Source organism: Sander vitreus, chromosome 11, assembly GCF_031162955.1.
Source record: "Sander vitreus isolate 19-12246 chromosome 11, sanVit1, whole genome shotgun sequence".
NCBI classification, from domain to species: domain Eukaryota; kingdom Metazoa; phylum Chordata; class Actinopteri; order Perciformes; family Percidae; genus Sander; species Sander vitreus.
Window position 1 is genome coordinate 9,833,157 of NC_135865.1, and position 16,529 is coordinate 9,849,685.

At 40.5% G+C, this 16,529-nt stretch overlaps 2 protein-coding genes across 2 annotated transcripts; one reads left to right on the forward strand and one right to left on the reverse strand.

The window, feature by feature from the left end:
- Positions 1 to 3,284: 3,284 nt before the first annotated feature.
- On the forward strand, positions 3,285 to 10,778 carry LOC144525810 (uncharacterized). The gene is made up of 7 exons (XM_078262874.1): positions 3,285 to 3,333; positions 4,108 to 4,425; positions 4,514 to 4,795; positions 5,802 to 6,128; positions 7,139 to 7,456; positions 9,085 to 9,167; positions 9,288 to 10,778. Exons 1-7 carry the CDS (start codon positions 3,285 to 3,287, stop codon positions 9,381 to 9,383), a joined length of 1,473 nt encoding a protein of 490 aa, XP_078119000.1. The 3' UTR covers positions 9,384 to 10,778.
- Positions 10,779 to 11,198: 420 nt separating this feature from the next.
- LOC144525079 (histamine N-methyltransferase-like) lies at positions 11,199 to 14,423 on the reverse strand. Its single transcript, XM_078261568.1, has 7 exons — positions 14,200 to 14,423; positions 13,926 to 14,068; positions 13,555 to 13,607; positions 12,735 to 12,842; positions 12,433 to 12,563; positions 12,142 to 12,235; positions 11,199 to 11,763 (listed from the first exon to the last, which is right to left on the reverse strand). Exons 2-7 carry the CDS (start codon positions 14,057 to 14,059, stop codon positions 11,411 to 11,413), a joined length of 873 nt encoding a protein of 290 aa, XP_078117694.1. The 5' UTR covers positions 14,060 to 14,068; positions 14,200 to 14,423; the 3' UTR covers positions 11,199 to 11,410.
- Between the last annotated feature and the right edge of the window lie 2,106 nt (positions 14,424 to 16,529).

Sequence of the window (16,529 nt, forward strand, 5' to 3'; positions counted from 1 at the left end):
ATTACCGAGGGAAGGCTCAGACTCTGTGGCTAACTTTGATGTATCCATGGGGCTAGCAGCGCTCGCAGCATAGCTAGCTGTGGAAAGCTAACGTGTTTCCCGCGTTAGCATACGGGCTAGCAGTCTTGAGCGGAGAAAAGTCTTTACTGTTGACCACCGACAATGTCTTTCTTGGTATCTTTGTCCTACCTTGCGTTATAACACCGCCGGTGAAGTGCAGTCAGCATATGTTTTAGTCAATGGCAGTATTTCAGTTCGAATTTGGGACCAAACGAACAGATCTTTTGTCTGCCCTGTTCGCCAGGTGTGTATACTGGTGTTGTATACGGAAGTCAGGACAGGACTTGAATCGGTCACCTGAAAGCAGAGGCACTGTCTTCCCCCTACTGGCGGGGGGGGTGTAACGGTTGGATTTGTACACTGAACTGAGCCACTTGTTAGAAGTGAAATGTGAAATTAAAGAAGTTAATTTTCTTAGTTGTGGAAATCGTTCTATTGATAGATTCTTGTTCTAAGTATTTTCACATAATACAGTTAAAAAAACGAAATCAAGCACAAAAGTATTGTTTTTAACAAAATTGTTATCAGCCTAAAAATAAATATATTCTCTTGCTATGTTGTTTATCTTACTTAGATTTTATAAGACCAATCATTTTTGAGTGAATCTAAATCAAGTGACTGCAAACCTTTTATATGCTACTTCAAAAACTTAAATGGAGCTGGTATAAATAAACATTTTCAAAATCGCCCTCAGAACAACCAAAAACAACCAAACGGGAATGTTGTGTGGAGGTACAGTGCAACCACAGGAGAACGTTTCAGTTGGTTGGTTCCCTTAACCTTTAGGGAACGTTATAACCATGAGGGAACATTCCCTAAACATTAGTTTTTGGTCTGGTTCGAACTAACCTTTAGGGAACCAGAAACTAACGTTCCCCAACGTTCCCTAAACGTTCTGTGTTAGTGGGGATTAGCTTAAAACATTGCATTAATCAGGTGATTTATATCTTCTTTGTAGCGAACATAAAACACTGACTACTGTAGCTTCACTGCCCATGGAAAAGCATGTTCATCACTGTGTCAGCGGCAGCTACCGCTTACGGTACTTTTCTACACACGGGAGAACCTCAATTCCCATTACAAACCCCTAATGTTACGTCACATACACACGTTGCCCACATGGCCACCTGTCTCAAAGGGGTAGTGTTGACCGGTAACAATCATGTTAAAGTGCCCATATTATGCTCATTTTCAGGTTCATAATTGTATTTTAAGGTTGTACCAGAATAGGTTTACATGGTTTAATTATATCATATCATATATCACATCATATTTTTGTTGTACTGCACCGCTCTCTCTCACTGCTGCAGATCCTCTTTTCACCTGGTCTCTGTTTTAGCTACAGAGTGAGACCTCTTTTCTTCTTCTTCTTCTTCTTCTGTACTATCTTTGATTGCACTCGCACATGCGCAGTAGCTCAGATGTAGATCATGTCAGCTAGCTAGCTCCATAGACAGTAAAAGAAAGGCTGTTTCTCCAACTTCGGTCAGTTACAAGGCAGGATTAGCTGGGAGACTTCTAAATGAGGATGCACATGTAAGTAGTTCTTTAGTAGATTATGGTGAACTTGTGTGTGTTGTAGCAGTGCTTTGCTATTGAGACATTATGCTAACGCTACAAGCTAATGGTTGTGGTTAGCCAGCTCGTTTTGGCTTGTGACATCACAAGCCGTGCCGATTTTGAACAGCTCACCCAGAGACTGAAGGCAGGACACATTCAGAAACCGTATCTCACTCAAAACAGTATGGATGGATTTTTTTCAAAGTTTGTATGCGTGTGGAAGCACCAGAGACACAAAAGAACACCCCAAATCCCAGAATATGGGCACTTTAAGGAGAACATTGAACGTTTCTCTGTCAAGCAGCAAAAAAGTTCTAGCGTTAACATCGCACGTCCTGCAATGTGACTATCGCACATTTGCACATTGCGATGTAGATGATGAAACAAAATATTGTGCAGCCCTAGTTCTGGTACCATAATGGCCCCAAAGTTCTGAGACCAGAGAAACCTGGCTGTGCTCCAATCATGCTGTTTTATAATTATGTTTATCTTCTGATTTTTTTCTTCAGGACTCCAGGCTGAAGGAAAACACAACTCAACAGGTAAATAAAAAAAAAAGAAAAGAGAGTCCGTTCCAGCTGCTTTGCGGGGGGGGGGGGGGGGGCGGTTCTGTCTTTCAAACAGTCTGTTAAGGTCTTTTTCGTGGATCAATAAAGCAGAATCAGCAGTCAACTTTTAGTTGAATCTTTTCTTAATTTAATTAACTTCTCCACTCCTGACTTTCTGCTCAGAGTCTGTCAGGTTGGTGGGAGGAGATAGCCGCTGTGCAGGATCACTGGAGCTGAAACATCAGGGAGACTGGAAACAAGTGAGTGACACTCACTGGAACCTGAACAAAGCAGCGGTTGCCTGTAAAGAGTTGGACTGTGGCTCTGCTGTTTCTGTAGGATGGAGAGAAGAGTCCTCAGACATATCTGTGTGGAAGATCAAATATGACTGTGTTCAGTCTGGATCTGCTCTGAGGGAGTGTGCAAGATCAGGTTCCTCTTCCACCATTGTAAATCTCAAGTGTTTAGGTAAGCCCATCAGTGACATCATCTTTGACATAATCTATGACAGTTATGTTCTCAGGTTGACACACACATGCACCAGATAGAATGGCAGCAGACTATCTCCAGCAGCCATGACGGACTTTGATGAGCTGCAGTCTCAGTAAATCAGGTGCTGAATGCACCAATATATATATATATAATTTTCTTTGTGAATGAATAATGTATCATAAATAAATACATGTTTTTCCTTAAAATACAGGGGACATAAGTAAGTACACCCCTATGTTAATTTCCCATAGAGGTAGGCAGATATTTATTTTTAAAGGCCAGTTATTTCATGGATCCAGGATACTATGTATCCTGATAAAGTTCCCTTGGCCTTTGGAATTAAAATAGCCCCACATCATCACATACCATTCACCATACCTAGAGATTGGCATGGGGTACTTTCCATAAAATCATCTCTCAATGCAAATCAAACCAGCTATTAGGCTAACTGAAATAAAACCATGCCAATCTCTAGGTATGGTGAAGGGTATGTGATGATGTGAGGCTATTTTAATTACAAAGGCCAAGGGAACTTCATCAGGATGCTTAGTATCCTAGATCCATGAAATAACTGGCCTTTAAAAATAAATATCTGCCTTAGAGCTGTAATTGGGCCTTAAAAGTATGGCCCGAAAAGGCCCGAGCCCAACAGAGTTCGGCCCGAGCCCGACAAGTACATTTTGATTGACAGCTTTTTAAAAGCACAAACCCGTTTACAGCCCGACTGTACAAAAGGCCGTCTATCAGCAGTGATTAGAGTGTCGGAGTGCAATAGTACGGACACGCGCTTCACACCGCGAGCGGGCACACGCACCACTCGGCGGAAAAGGGAGTGAAAGAAAAAAGAGACTGTGCCTTATTTATACATTTTTTAACATCATTTATTCATGACTAACGGAGGCTATAGGCCACTTGGAAGTTGGAACAAAGAAATGAATTAAGTCCTCCAGAGACCAGCCTCCGTTTCACCTCCTCAGGATCCATTTTCACGCTAATCGAAACACATCACCTGACCGCTCATTTACCATGCAACCTGAAGCGCAAGCCCGATCCCGTGTAAAATAATAGAAATTAAGACCATATATATATATATATATGTTTATGAAGAAGTCATAAGGAGTCCACTGGGCCAACCACCAACTAGCCTGAAAGAACTCCTTCAGCTTGACAGCTTTCTGGTTTCCACCAGCAGGTTCTTTGGTTGCCAGCTTAACAGGCACCAATGACCTACTGGTCACAACTTTGAGCAGCTCAGCTCAGCTGGGGGCTGTGCAGTATATCCACACCCAACTTCCTAAAAGGAGAAAGATCAGCCCCAGGGAGTTTGAGGCAAATTACAATAAGTTCAGTTCCGTCTGTAAGGTGAACATCAGGAAATTGAAGGTCACCCAGGTTTTTATGTTTTTAAGTGTTTTATCTCTTTTTTTATCTTCTGTCATCTCTCCAGAATTTGTCAGGCTAGTGAATGGGACTAGTCTGTGCTCAGGCAGACTGGAGGTGAAGACTAACCAGTCTCCCCAGCGGTGGTCCTCGGTGTGTGAAGCTGACTTTGACCAGCAGGATGCAGAGGTGGTCTGTAGGGAGCTTGGCTGTGGGGCTCCTTCAGTCCTGCAGGGGGTGCACTATGGAGAAGTGGAAGCCCCAATGTGGACCAAAGAGTTCCAGTGTGGAGGCCATGAGTCTGCTCTCCTGGACTGTAGAAGCTCAGGCTCAGATATAAATGTCACCTGCTCACCTGGCAAAGTAGTTGGACTCACCTGCTCAGGTAGAAGAAGAGCTGCAGCTTTGATTTGGTTAATTCCTGTTCGCCTGAAAATGACATTATTTTACTCAAGACTTTTGTTTCTTTTCAGAGCCTGTTAGGGTGGTGGGAGGAGACAGTCGCTGTGCAGGAATAGTGGAGCTGAAACATCTGGACTGGAGACCAGTGATTAACTATGACATCACCCCAGAGACAGCAGCTGCCACCTGTACAGAACTGGACTGTGGCTCTGCTGTTTCTGTAGATGGGAAAGAGGAGTCTTCATACAGAGCTATGTGGAGGGTCAGCTCTGACTGTGTTCAGTCTGAAACTCTTCTGAGAGACTGTGTAACACCATGGCACTTTCACATCGCCCTGAATCTCACCTGCTCAGGTAAGCCCATCCATGACATCCTCTATGACAGTAATGTTTCAAGTGTGCTCCTTCCTCTCACTGTGACAGTCAGTGGTTTGGGTATATATACACGTTGCTGCTGAATGGTAATACCTCTGACACACCCACCAAACGAAATAAAACTTACCTCAAAGACAGTAGCACACCTGTCCAAGGAAACATGTCGTTCAACCCGGAAACTGAAGCAAAACGGTGCACATGTTTTCAGACTGAGCGCTGCTTCAGCCAATCATCTCTCTGTGGGTCTGCACCATTAACACACCGGCATACACCTGAGGGGCATCGGGTAGGCAGAGTTGCATACCATTCAAACTAATAAATACAAATTATTTAACCAATGAATTACCAAATGAATAAATACAAAGTACAGTGTGGCCATTTGTGTTGTGATGCGCTGCTATGCTCACATTAAACATCGTTGTCCTGCCCTCAGAGAAAAACTAATACATTGGAAAAAACATAGTAATACTCATTACAAACAGATTTCAGAGCTCTATGGAAATGCCACACCAATCAATGTCAATCTTTCTGTGTTCTCACAATCATTTAAACATTTTTAATTAAAAGAAACAGAATAACTAGAAAACTGAGACATGCTGCTCTTGCAAGACGTTATTAAAATCTGTGATGCTAGGCCTTTACATTATAAATATTTATAAATTCAAAAAAGTACCACATCTAGTTTGAACTTTTTTGCGCTGCCAATGGCACTTTTGCCATAGTGCCGTAATTTATTACATAAACTAGTACAAGAAACTTCAACATATCATCGCAAATGAAACGGAAATGACTTAGGCCTACATTATTACGATGCTCTCTCTCCTCTCATCCGTCTGTTATTTTCCTTGTGATGCATTGTGGGATACTTTGAGTCCACTATAAAGGGTATAACAATTCTCACTATACAATCAGACAGCACTACAATAGCGGACTATAACAACTAGTGGTGAGTGCATGATTTAGGACACATCCTCTGTGTTTACAGATCTGTTTCAGCCCAAGATCTCTGTGTCCTCGTCCATGGACGGGAACTCTGAGGCCCAGCAGCAACGCTTTCAGGTGTTCATTGGCTCTACCTTCAACATCAGCTGCTCCATTCAGCCACAGTACCCAGGAGGCTCCTTTCAGCTCACCTTTACCTCCTTGAATTCCACACACAGCTACACCCAACCAGCTGTCAATCACTCTGCCCACTTCCTGTTTCCTGCTGCAGAGCCCGTCCACCATGGAAAATACAGCTGTGTTTATCACGTCTCTGTTTTATCTCATAACTTCTCCTCTGAGAGCCGTATGCTCTCTCTCGCTGTCTCAGGTAAGCTGACTGTTTACAGGTTTTCAATCAGTTGTACACACAGTACCGTCCATCTTCTATCTGTAAACATGTTACGATGGTGTTTGTACACACAAAATAGGCTACCACATAATGCGTTGTTATCAACTAGTATTGCCGACAATTGCAAACTTGGCTAGAGTCCCCCACCCTGTTACATATAATGGTTTTTCCGAGTTGTACAACTCAGGTGTAGTCTTGAGTTGCCAGACATTCCTCGACAGCGCTGTGGAGGAGGGTCTGTCTAGTCCACACAGCATTCCGGGATGGAAGAAAAACATGCTCGGATTTATTGGCTTTTCTTTAAACCAATCACAATCGTCTTGGGAGCGCCAGACGGAGCAATGTTTCCTCTGCAAAATAGCCTCGGGAAGGAACTCGTTTTGGTGGAACATGTGTACGTTCAAAGGTTTTAGTCGTGCAACAGAAAACTCAGATTCGACAGATAGTCTAGCTAGCTGTCTGGATTTAACCATAGTCCTCCAATCCACCGGAGTTTAAATTCCAAAACAAAGAAAGTGTAATGTTTGGGACATCCCTCTGAAATGAGGGACAAGAGGCGGAATTTCCGGCGGCACCTGAATATAGACTAACTCAGGTGTGACGTCAGAAAGGTGGGAAAAACAAGTGGGACACACCTGAAAGCATCATGGAGGAGAACAGAAAGAGGAGTGAGTGTGGCTAAAGGAGGAGATCATTCGAAATGTAAAAGGTTCTGTATATGACATTCAGAACATTAATATAGCAGTAAACAATAAATTTGCTATGTAAAGATATAGTGGAGTAATGGCGTCCTGAGCAGAGAATGAAGTAATACTCCCTCTGTGTGTGTTGTCTGGGGCCCAACTCTTGCTTTGGATGTTTGGTGATGAACCTGTTACAGACCTGCTTCATCCATTCATCTATCTGTGTTTACAAACCTGCTGCTTCAGCCAATCATCTCTGTGTTTACAGACTTGCTGCTTCAGCCATTTGTCTCTCTGTGTTTACAGACCTACTGTTTCCACCCAACATCTCCATGGACGGGGACTCCGAGGCCCAGCAGCAAGGGTTTCGGGTGTTCAGGGGCTCCATCTTCAACATCAGCTGCTTCATTCATCCACAGTACCCAGGAGGCTCCTTTCAGCTCACCTTTACCTCTTCCAACTCAGCACACAATTACACCATGCCTGCTGTCAATCACTCTGCCCACTTCCTGTTTCCTGCTGCAGAGCCCGCTCACCAAGGAAGCTACAGCTGTGTTTATCACGTCTCTGTTTTATCTCATAACTTCTCTTCTGAGAGCCGTATGCTCTCTCTCACTGTCTCAGGTAAGCTGACTGTTTACAGGTTTGGAAAACATGATTTGTCCAAACTGAATGAAAATGATGAGCTGACAACATGTTTCTGGAATGACACTTTGATGACTGCCATTGTGTTACACATGTCAACTAGTAACTAAACGGAAGGATGTAACAAAAAACAGGTTGTAGCCTTCTCCCCTGTGCCTGTATAATCCATCCTCCTTGCCTAGAAAGTTATTTCTGGTACAGTATCTCTCTCTTGCTGATTAAAACAGCATGGCTAATCCATTCATTATTTCAGTTTAACTATTTTAAAGTGCACTTGCTGTCATTGTGGTTAATGACAAATGTGCATCGGCTTTGCAGTTTTGTTGTATCTAGCACAATAAAGATAACTTGTTGACCGTTTACCATTTTGAACTATAATAACGACTGCTCATTGCCACGGCTGCCAGAACATGACACTCGCCCTCTCTTGAATACTAATGACAGGCTTAAAGAACAATTGTGGTTTTAATAACCCAACATAATGTTACTGCTGCAAACTATGAATGAACCTATTCAGTTTGACAGCATAGAATGAGAAACAACAACACATACTCAGTAGGCCTATCTCAGTTTTGACTTTGTATTAACTGAATGCATATCAAGATACAGAAAAATGTAACTCCCTCTCTCCGTGTGTAGAGTTAGAACAGTTCTAGGAACAGTTCTTACCGCGTCTGAAGAAGCACAGAAGCGATGAGCTGCAGGAACGACACATTCACCATAGCAGACCATCCTCAGCGCGGTATACATCCGCGACCAACTCCAAAACTCCTCCTGACCGCAATCTCCACTCTCGTCCCTTTGTGCAGGCGAAGAATGCGACCGTCGTCTCTCCAGCAATGGCGGCACATTAGCCAAGCTACGTTAGCTGGCTTTACAGTCCAACGAAACCACACTTGTTCGGAAGTAAAGTTATTAGCAGTAAGTTTGGCACACTCGTCGGAGCATAATAATCGGGCAAACAGTTCACAGTCATATGTAGCTATATAAAATACACATTAAACGCTAGGTGAAATGGTTTCTGACAACTCCCTGCTCAACTCTGCTCTACAACTTTAGTTTCTCATCACCTTTCTCGCGTGATTACCCAGAGGTCAACAGGAAATCACACTTTCCAGGCGTAAAAAAATACATAAAAACATCCATACTGCCGGTCATTAATTCTCTAAAGTAAACAAGAATGATAATCTTTTAAATATGCTACTGAACAAGCCTTGAATCATCATGAAAAATGAAGTAGCCTAAAGAGTAGTTGAATGATAATTATAGATGCACAAACAATTTCAATGAATCTAATGCACATTTACATCAAAGGATATGTTACCTTATCAATAACCCACAAATTTTAAATGAGAGAAAAATAACTTGTGTAAATCAGGCAATTACATCTAAATACATGATATTATAATCCTGAGCTCTCAGATCAGGTGCATACATATGCACAAACTAAAATATGAAGTAGCCTACATATAAAGTTTAGTATGTTTAATAAATAAGTATCCATGTTGAAGTAATTTTAGATTTTAGGTCACTACAGTTGTGTTTAATAGGATGTGTTGGACTCATGATGTTGTGTGATGTGATGGTATGTCCATGTGTTTGATCAGATCCGACACCTTTTATCATCAGAGTGGTCGTCCTGCCGCTGACTCTCCTGTTGGTGAATGCTGCCCTTTATCTTTACTGTAAGGTACTGACACATGTCTGTTGTTTGGACCCCTGACTGAAATGAAGCACGCAGTCTGTGTTTATTGAGCTGAAGAGAGGTTGATGCAAGAAGTCACATCTGTGTTCTGTCATGTCTCTCCAGGCTAGCAGGGGACGGAAGCTGGGCATGCAGGAAAACATTGAGCTGGATTATTCTAACCTAGGTGTCTCTGCAGCTGAAGGAGGGCTGACCAATTAGGAAGGAGCTCATCTACATCCAGATGGATTTCTGACACACAACCCACCATCAGCTCTTTCCTTTAAACAATAAGGCTGTAATTATAATATTACATTATGTAGGGCCTCACTCTCAACATGAAAAGACCAAAACATCAATGTGTTAGTCTCTTCATACTTTCTGACTTCCTGTCTGTGGCCCTCAGCATCATTGGTTTCTACTGAAGATGTAATCTTTAAAAACACCTAGAATATAAAGTTTCATTTGAAAACTAGACAGAGAAAGCAAGAGTACAGGAATCTAAGCAGCCGGTGCAATTTGAAACCATGGCGACATTATGTTTGTGAACGAGTATTGCCATTTATTATACTTTTGCCAAATCCTGTCAGAATTATGGCAATCAAGAAAAGCTTTAAGTGCAGTTAATTGTTTTTGCAAAAATGTATCGTCAAGTTTGTTAAATACTGACACGCTAGCCGCTTCAACAGAAAGCTGCAACCATCTTGCTTGTCTTCTGAAATGCATTAACGGCACTCTTCTTTACAGTCTTCTTTTCAAACACACACCATAAGAGATAAATGGTTGTGATTGACCCGTCAAATCTGAAGTTGCTGGAAATCTGTTTGAACAAAAGGGGGACCAGACGCATCTGCCAGAGCAAATAGAAGATGAGCTTTTAGATTCATCTGGTTCATAGGCAAGGCTAGGGAAACATCCGCAGCCTGTTGCACCAGCTATGTGTAAGTTCTCTCTTAGGTTAGGGTGTAAAGTCATTAAATGATACATTGAAATTAGTTAGTTTGATACTAAACTTGTTTCGATGTTTGGTTGCACTACGGAGACGTAAGGTTAATCTTAGTTACTCTGGCGTAAAGGCCACACTAATCAAAATATTGTCGCAGAGAATGACATTCTCACTTCCAGTGGTCAATCAGGGAAAAGCAGTATTATTGATGCAGTGTATTAATGTCCTGTCAGGGTTGTCTCTTGGGCCCAATTGTCTTTGAACACTTTGCTAGCAATATCGAAGCTAACAGCTAAAAATAGCTAGGAACGTAATATATATTACGTACCAAGGTACGTAAAGTACGACAAAGTATTATAATTATGTGATAATACAACCCTAACCCACAGGTAGTGCAACACATAGACTGTAAAAATAGTGCACGTAGCAGCAGTGATGTCAGCCATTGGTTTGTGGACTACAGTCTTGTAGCCTTGAGTTTGGCAAAAGGGAGGATGACCCAGCCAAACCAGAATCGTTTATGGTCACAATGGTGCTGCGCTAGGCTAAATGCTAAAGAGAGAAAGTTGCCATCATTTATTAATCATTCATTTCTTATTTTTGTTTTTCATTTGTTTGTTTATTAGTTTAGTCTGTAGTTATTAATTCAATAAATCTTCATTTATAAAGAACTTGGTTCCATGGTTTGTGTGTATGAAATATCTAGTAGAACTCCAGTAGCAGCCATCAAATTATGATGCTATGATTAATTAATTATGGCTATCAAATTCTTATTTTGATAGGTGCTGCTTCGAGGTCATGAATTCTGTTAATTTGTATACCACTCATTGTTCCTGATAGTCAAAGTTAAACCCTATTACTCTCCTTCACCTTTAATGCCAATTTATTTGTTTATGGGATACTTTAAAGTTCTCAATTATCGTTAGATATTTTGGTATTGATAAATTAGTAAATATTAATAATTGCTACTGTACTGCTACATTTGGGTTGACAAAATCAATTCAAGACTCACCACATAGCTAGAAAAGTCAGTAAAATCTTTGGATACGATTGTTTTTCGAAATCTATAAAGTTTTGTAAGGCACACTGAGTCAATTGTAGTGACTTTAATCACCGAATAGCAACTACAAGTTTTGTTTTTATCACTTTGGTACACATACATAGTGAATGAGGTGAATATAGTTTAAAGAGACTGAAAACTACACCCCATGGTGAACTTCATTTTAGCAACAGACAAATATACTGTACTTTTGATCAAATGGCAGCGTATAAAGTGAAGGCAAGAAGAGTCCATAAAACATACTCAAGCATATACAAGTATGCAGCTCACATTATTGTTAAAGAACACCCTGCCATCTTTTTCAGTGCTGCACTTGTTCCTGAGAAGGTCTAACATGCCTGCTCTGATCTCTGGGGTGAACGACTGATAGAAGTTATCTTTGACTGTAAAGAAATTCAGCAGACATTGTCCAGTCTGGCTGCTTGGATTGAAGCACTCAGTGATGTCGAAAGTGTTGGGAATCACGTGCTCCTCATATTTCAGACCCTGGCTCTTCAGGCAGGCAATTACCTCTCCTGATGAGCGGCACTCTGTGATGGCACCAACGCAGAGCTCCTTTGTGTAAGTCTTCCACAGGACGTCCCAGCCACTGTTATCTAGATAGCATGAGATTGAAGAAATACATTGATTCCAGAATAACATATTGGTAATAATAATTACTATTTATAATGTTGTTACAGTTAAGAGAAACTCTTGGTCATCTTATAATTGTATATACAGTAACAGTCAAGAGGGCTTTTAGCTGTAGCCTCAACAGTCCTCAACACAGCATTTTTCTTTGTGAGCCTGAACATCTGCTGAACACAAAAACCCAAGAGAGCACTGTTTTTCCAGCACAAACAAAAATATGTATCATCTTGGGTAAATTAAGCAAAATTCAGACTGATATATCTTCTGGCGTTTCAGTAAAGATTAAGACACAGGTTAGGAGGACGAAGGACAGAACGCAGTATGGAAAACATAGTTCTACTTACCTGCTTCAACGATGATCATAAGCCTGCCGTTCTTCTTCAGAAGGCTATGGTAGAACTTGATGGTGTCGGCGAGGTTATCCACAAAGTAGATCATCTGTTAAGGACAGAGTTGTGGGGAACCTGTAATTTAACCTTTTGGATTTAAGCTCAGAGGCCAGAAAGTGAACCCAAAATCATAATTTTAAATTGAATGTTCAAAAAAGTAAGTAATAAGTAATTAGCCTGCCACTTATTCACAAATGCATTTAAAACATGAGCTTGTCTGGTTCCCAGGCTACAATGTCATAATACCTGAATCATGTGTATGAAGTCAAAAGTCTTCATGTCTCCTTTTTCTTTGACTTGCCTCTCATAGTCCTCACTGTGCATGATATACCAAGCAAATGGGATCTTCTGAAGGTTGGTGGTCTTTGCTACCAAAGCTATAAGTTGGACATAAAGAAACAAAAAGATAAATAAACACAAAACAGTGTATGACAACATTTTATATAACAAACCTAATGACCTAATTGCAGATTATGATCAGGTAAAAAAATACAAATCGAAAAGTGATAAAACAACATTCACTGTGTGGCGTTCTGAATTGTTGATACCTTTGAAGTTGTCTGTGAGCTGAGAGCTGCCCTCCACAATGTCAGCAGTGATCGGGACAGCAGGAAATGTAGACTGCAGTAGAGTGAGCATCTGGGCATCCATTTCCCCTGGAATAAAACAGGAAGTCTCAAGACTTTGTATGTTGTGCTGCTTCAATGTGAAAACCTTTGCACCTAAATTTGTATTTGTTTGAAATAATGCAATCATTTCTTAAAAAAAATCTATTTTAGTGTTCACTACTCCATTAAATAGGACCAACCTTAGATATGACTTGGAGATTGTTAATGTGTTGCTATTGCAAAGGCACTTCCATTTAAAACAGTGAACAGACCGTTTCACTGGAACTACTTAGTAGGTATCCTATATCACGTTTTACTAGACATCCTGCAGCCAATTATAGAATCAAGTATTCACCCGGACCATGGTATAACTTTGATCATCTTTGAACACTTTGGGTACACCCTACATAAATAGGTACAGAGATTTGCATATTTCATGATTACAGAAAAACAACTTTGGGCGAAATTCAAAGTTCAAATTCAATGGCATTATTTTTGAAAAAGTGACACATTTATTTTTACAGCAGTGGTCGGAGTCCTGCAGCTGGCCGCCTTTGCCAACTGAGTACTGTAGCTGTCTGTAGAGGAAATATTAAACATGATAAAATCATGGAACAGTGTATTTCCCTCTGGTTTTTAAAAACACATAGACACAATAATGCAAATTACACTTCAGTTAGTAACTGAGCCCAAACTACTTCAGCAAACCGCAACATGTTGTGTTCAAACAGCAGTGCAGTTGCTGTATATCATCACATACCTCCACCACTTCCAACACCAAGAACATCCAGACTGCTTTTACCTGCTCCAATTCCGCATCAACACATGAGAGATGGACAAGGGACTGTAAACAAATAAAACTTTGAAATGGTAAAAAATAAACAAATGAATGCATTTGTCTGATCCAATGCATACTCAAATGTTTCATTATGAAAGTTGAGTAATACCAATAATTTGGCAGTTTCATGTCAGTTTACGTTAGTAGTGAAGTAAGAGCTTAGTCAATGAGCTAAATGATCTGTATGTCTTCAAACTGCACAATAAGACTTAAAGAAGATGTCCACAACCTCTACTGAGTCTGAGCAAGTAGTAGAAATAGTTAAAATATGAAGACAGCCTTTCTTTCTGTACCTTTTGAATTCACCTGGCAGGATGTTGTGAACACACCAGAGACTGGCCTTGTGGTCTCCCGACTGTTCTAGGTAGACCTGAAAGTTTTGGAGAGTCCTGCCCTCAAAACAAGTCTGGTTTGCTTCTGCAGCCATGACTGAGTCCTGCAATGCATTACACATAGCAGTTGCAAATCAAACAAATAGCAATGATTTATGCATGCAAAAACAATGAAATTAAACTTTAAATGACTATGGTTAGCATAAAGCATACAGTGTAAGTATTAAACAATTACCTTGAATATGTGGAGCGTAAGGACAGAGAGTTGATTGTTCTCCCACTCCTCCCACAGGCTGGCTGGCTGTCCTTACATGAACTTGTGTTGCTTAACTCTTGTCATGACGTACATGGGAGTATTCTAGTGGTGAAAAGTATGCATAACACAAAAAACACAATCTATTTACCCATTTTCAGTCAAATGGTAGCCTTGTTGAACTAAAACATTATTTCATCCTGCAAACCACAAATCACTAAAAAGCCACATAACTTTACCAAGGCTACATAGTCTTCTGAATGTGTTATTTAACAAAAGAATACAACAACCAGACAAAATAAAATTCTCCAATGCTGTTTAATTCCACTGGCTAGGTGGAGCCTTTTGAGGTCCTCTCACAGTCCAAACACATGCAGCTTAGTGTGAATGTGTTTGGCTGTGTGTATATCTCACCAACAATAGTCTGAGAAGCAGCTATAGCAGTTCTGACAGTTCTGAAGGGAAAGCTCATCTCATACTCAACATATAAAAAGAAATGAAAATAAGAAGTACAAAACGAATTGGAGGGGGAAAAAAATCAAACAATTACACCTATCCAGCCAACTAAACAGAACCTAAAAGAAAATATAGCAGCATGTAGCAATTCAGTGGATCAAGCCAACATGGATCCTGCAGACCTTTGACAGTTTCCGACACCTGCATTAAAGATAACAGGTTTTATGACGCTTATTCATTTATAACCAAAACGATCAAAAGTTTGCTTTTTTTCTGCAGCGATGACTGATTCCTGCAATGCATTCCACATACCTGTTGGAAATTATTATTTATGCATGCAGAACCAACAACCAGTAAAAAAGTATTTCTAAATCACTATGGAAGCGTCAATCATACATTGTAAGTATTCAACAAATACCTTGAACATGTGGAGAGTAAGGACAAAATGGATTGTTCTCCCACTCTTAGGTATTACAGTATCTCTCCCCTCCTACAGGCTGGCTGGCTGTCCTCACATTAGCTTTTGTTGAGTAAATCCTGAAAGATGAATCTGTACATCTTGTTCATACATGAACTGTACATCAGAGCAGATGCTGTCAGATTCATGGCCATATTCCAGTGGTAATTTGAAATCAGATTATATTATTTCATAAAGTCAAACAGTAAAACCTGCAGTATGTTGTGCTACAATTTACACACCTCCATCACTTAGAAGCTTTGTATAAATTCGACATTAAAAATGAAACGTTTTAATTTAAAAAAAATTAAAGGTAAATTTGAATATTTTGAATAATTTTAATTGGAATGTTTATGGAGTTATATTCCTATCTTTATTCAAAAGCGCATTATTTCAATTCGAGAGCATTTCTCACTAATATTACGTTCAGATGTAATACTTTCCCTCAAAACCTTGCTCTCACACTCAAATAGTCACTGCTTGCGCTTGGATTTGCTGTGCTTGTGCTCAAACTTTGTGCTTGGACTTGTGTGACAACCATAGACATTACATAAGAATGGACCAACAGATCCCGTTGCTCTGGACGGAGACCAGTGAAGGCCATTAGAAGCACTTTTCCGGTGATGGCTGAGCGTTACTGCGCAGCCTCCAACTGAGAGAGACGACGTAAATGTGACGTGAGCAACGTGTCTGAAAGTTGTAAGCCTTCTGGTAGCTGTGCCAAGAGAAATCTCAATCATTCAGAATCTTGCAGAGACTGAGAGCGTAGGTATATGTAATGAGATAACATAGGCACAGGCTAATTATTGCTAACTAAAATGCTAGTTAACATTAGTATATACACTTAAACAGCTAATGTGAGACGAAACTGTCTCCTGACTATACGGTAATTCCTCTACTATGCGACAGTAAGTCGCGTGGTTATGACACAATCGTTAGCCTATTTTTACAAAAACATCTGCTACGATACGTGAGGTACAAGGTAATGGAGCCTTTTATACATTGTCGTGTTTCTTTATAAATAAACAATGGACAAATAGAGTCTTTAAACGCTTCAGATGTAAAGTTATTCACTGTCAAAGTGGTGCCAAAGTGAATGGCAGTCAATGGAATGCTAACGGGAGGTGATGGCTTATTAGCATCAAAATGGCGCCATAGGAGGTTCGTGGTCCGAGGAGAAGCTTACCCCCTTGGAAAAATCCGAGAGGAGAAGATTTGCAAACGTGCAGAATCAGCCTGAGTGCAAGGAGAAATATCTGAGTCCAAGCAGAAAGTTTGATCACAAGCACAGCATAAATGTTTTGTTATTTATTGTCTATCAAACCCACCAGAATTATTGTACTCCACAGGTAAGCTAATATAATTTGCACTGTATATTTTATAATTTTTGTGAACATTT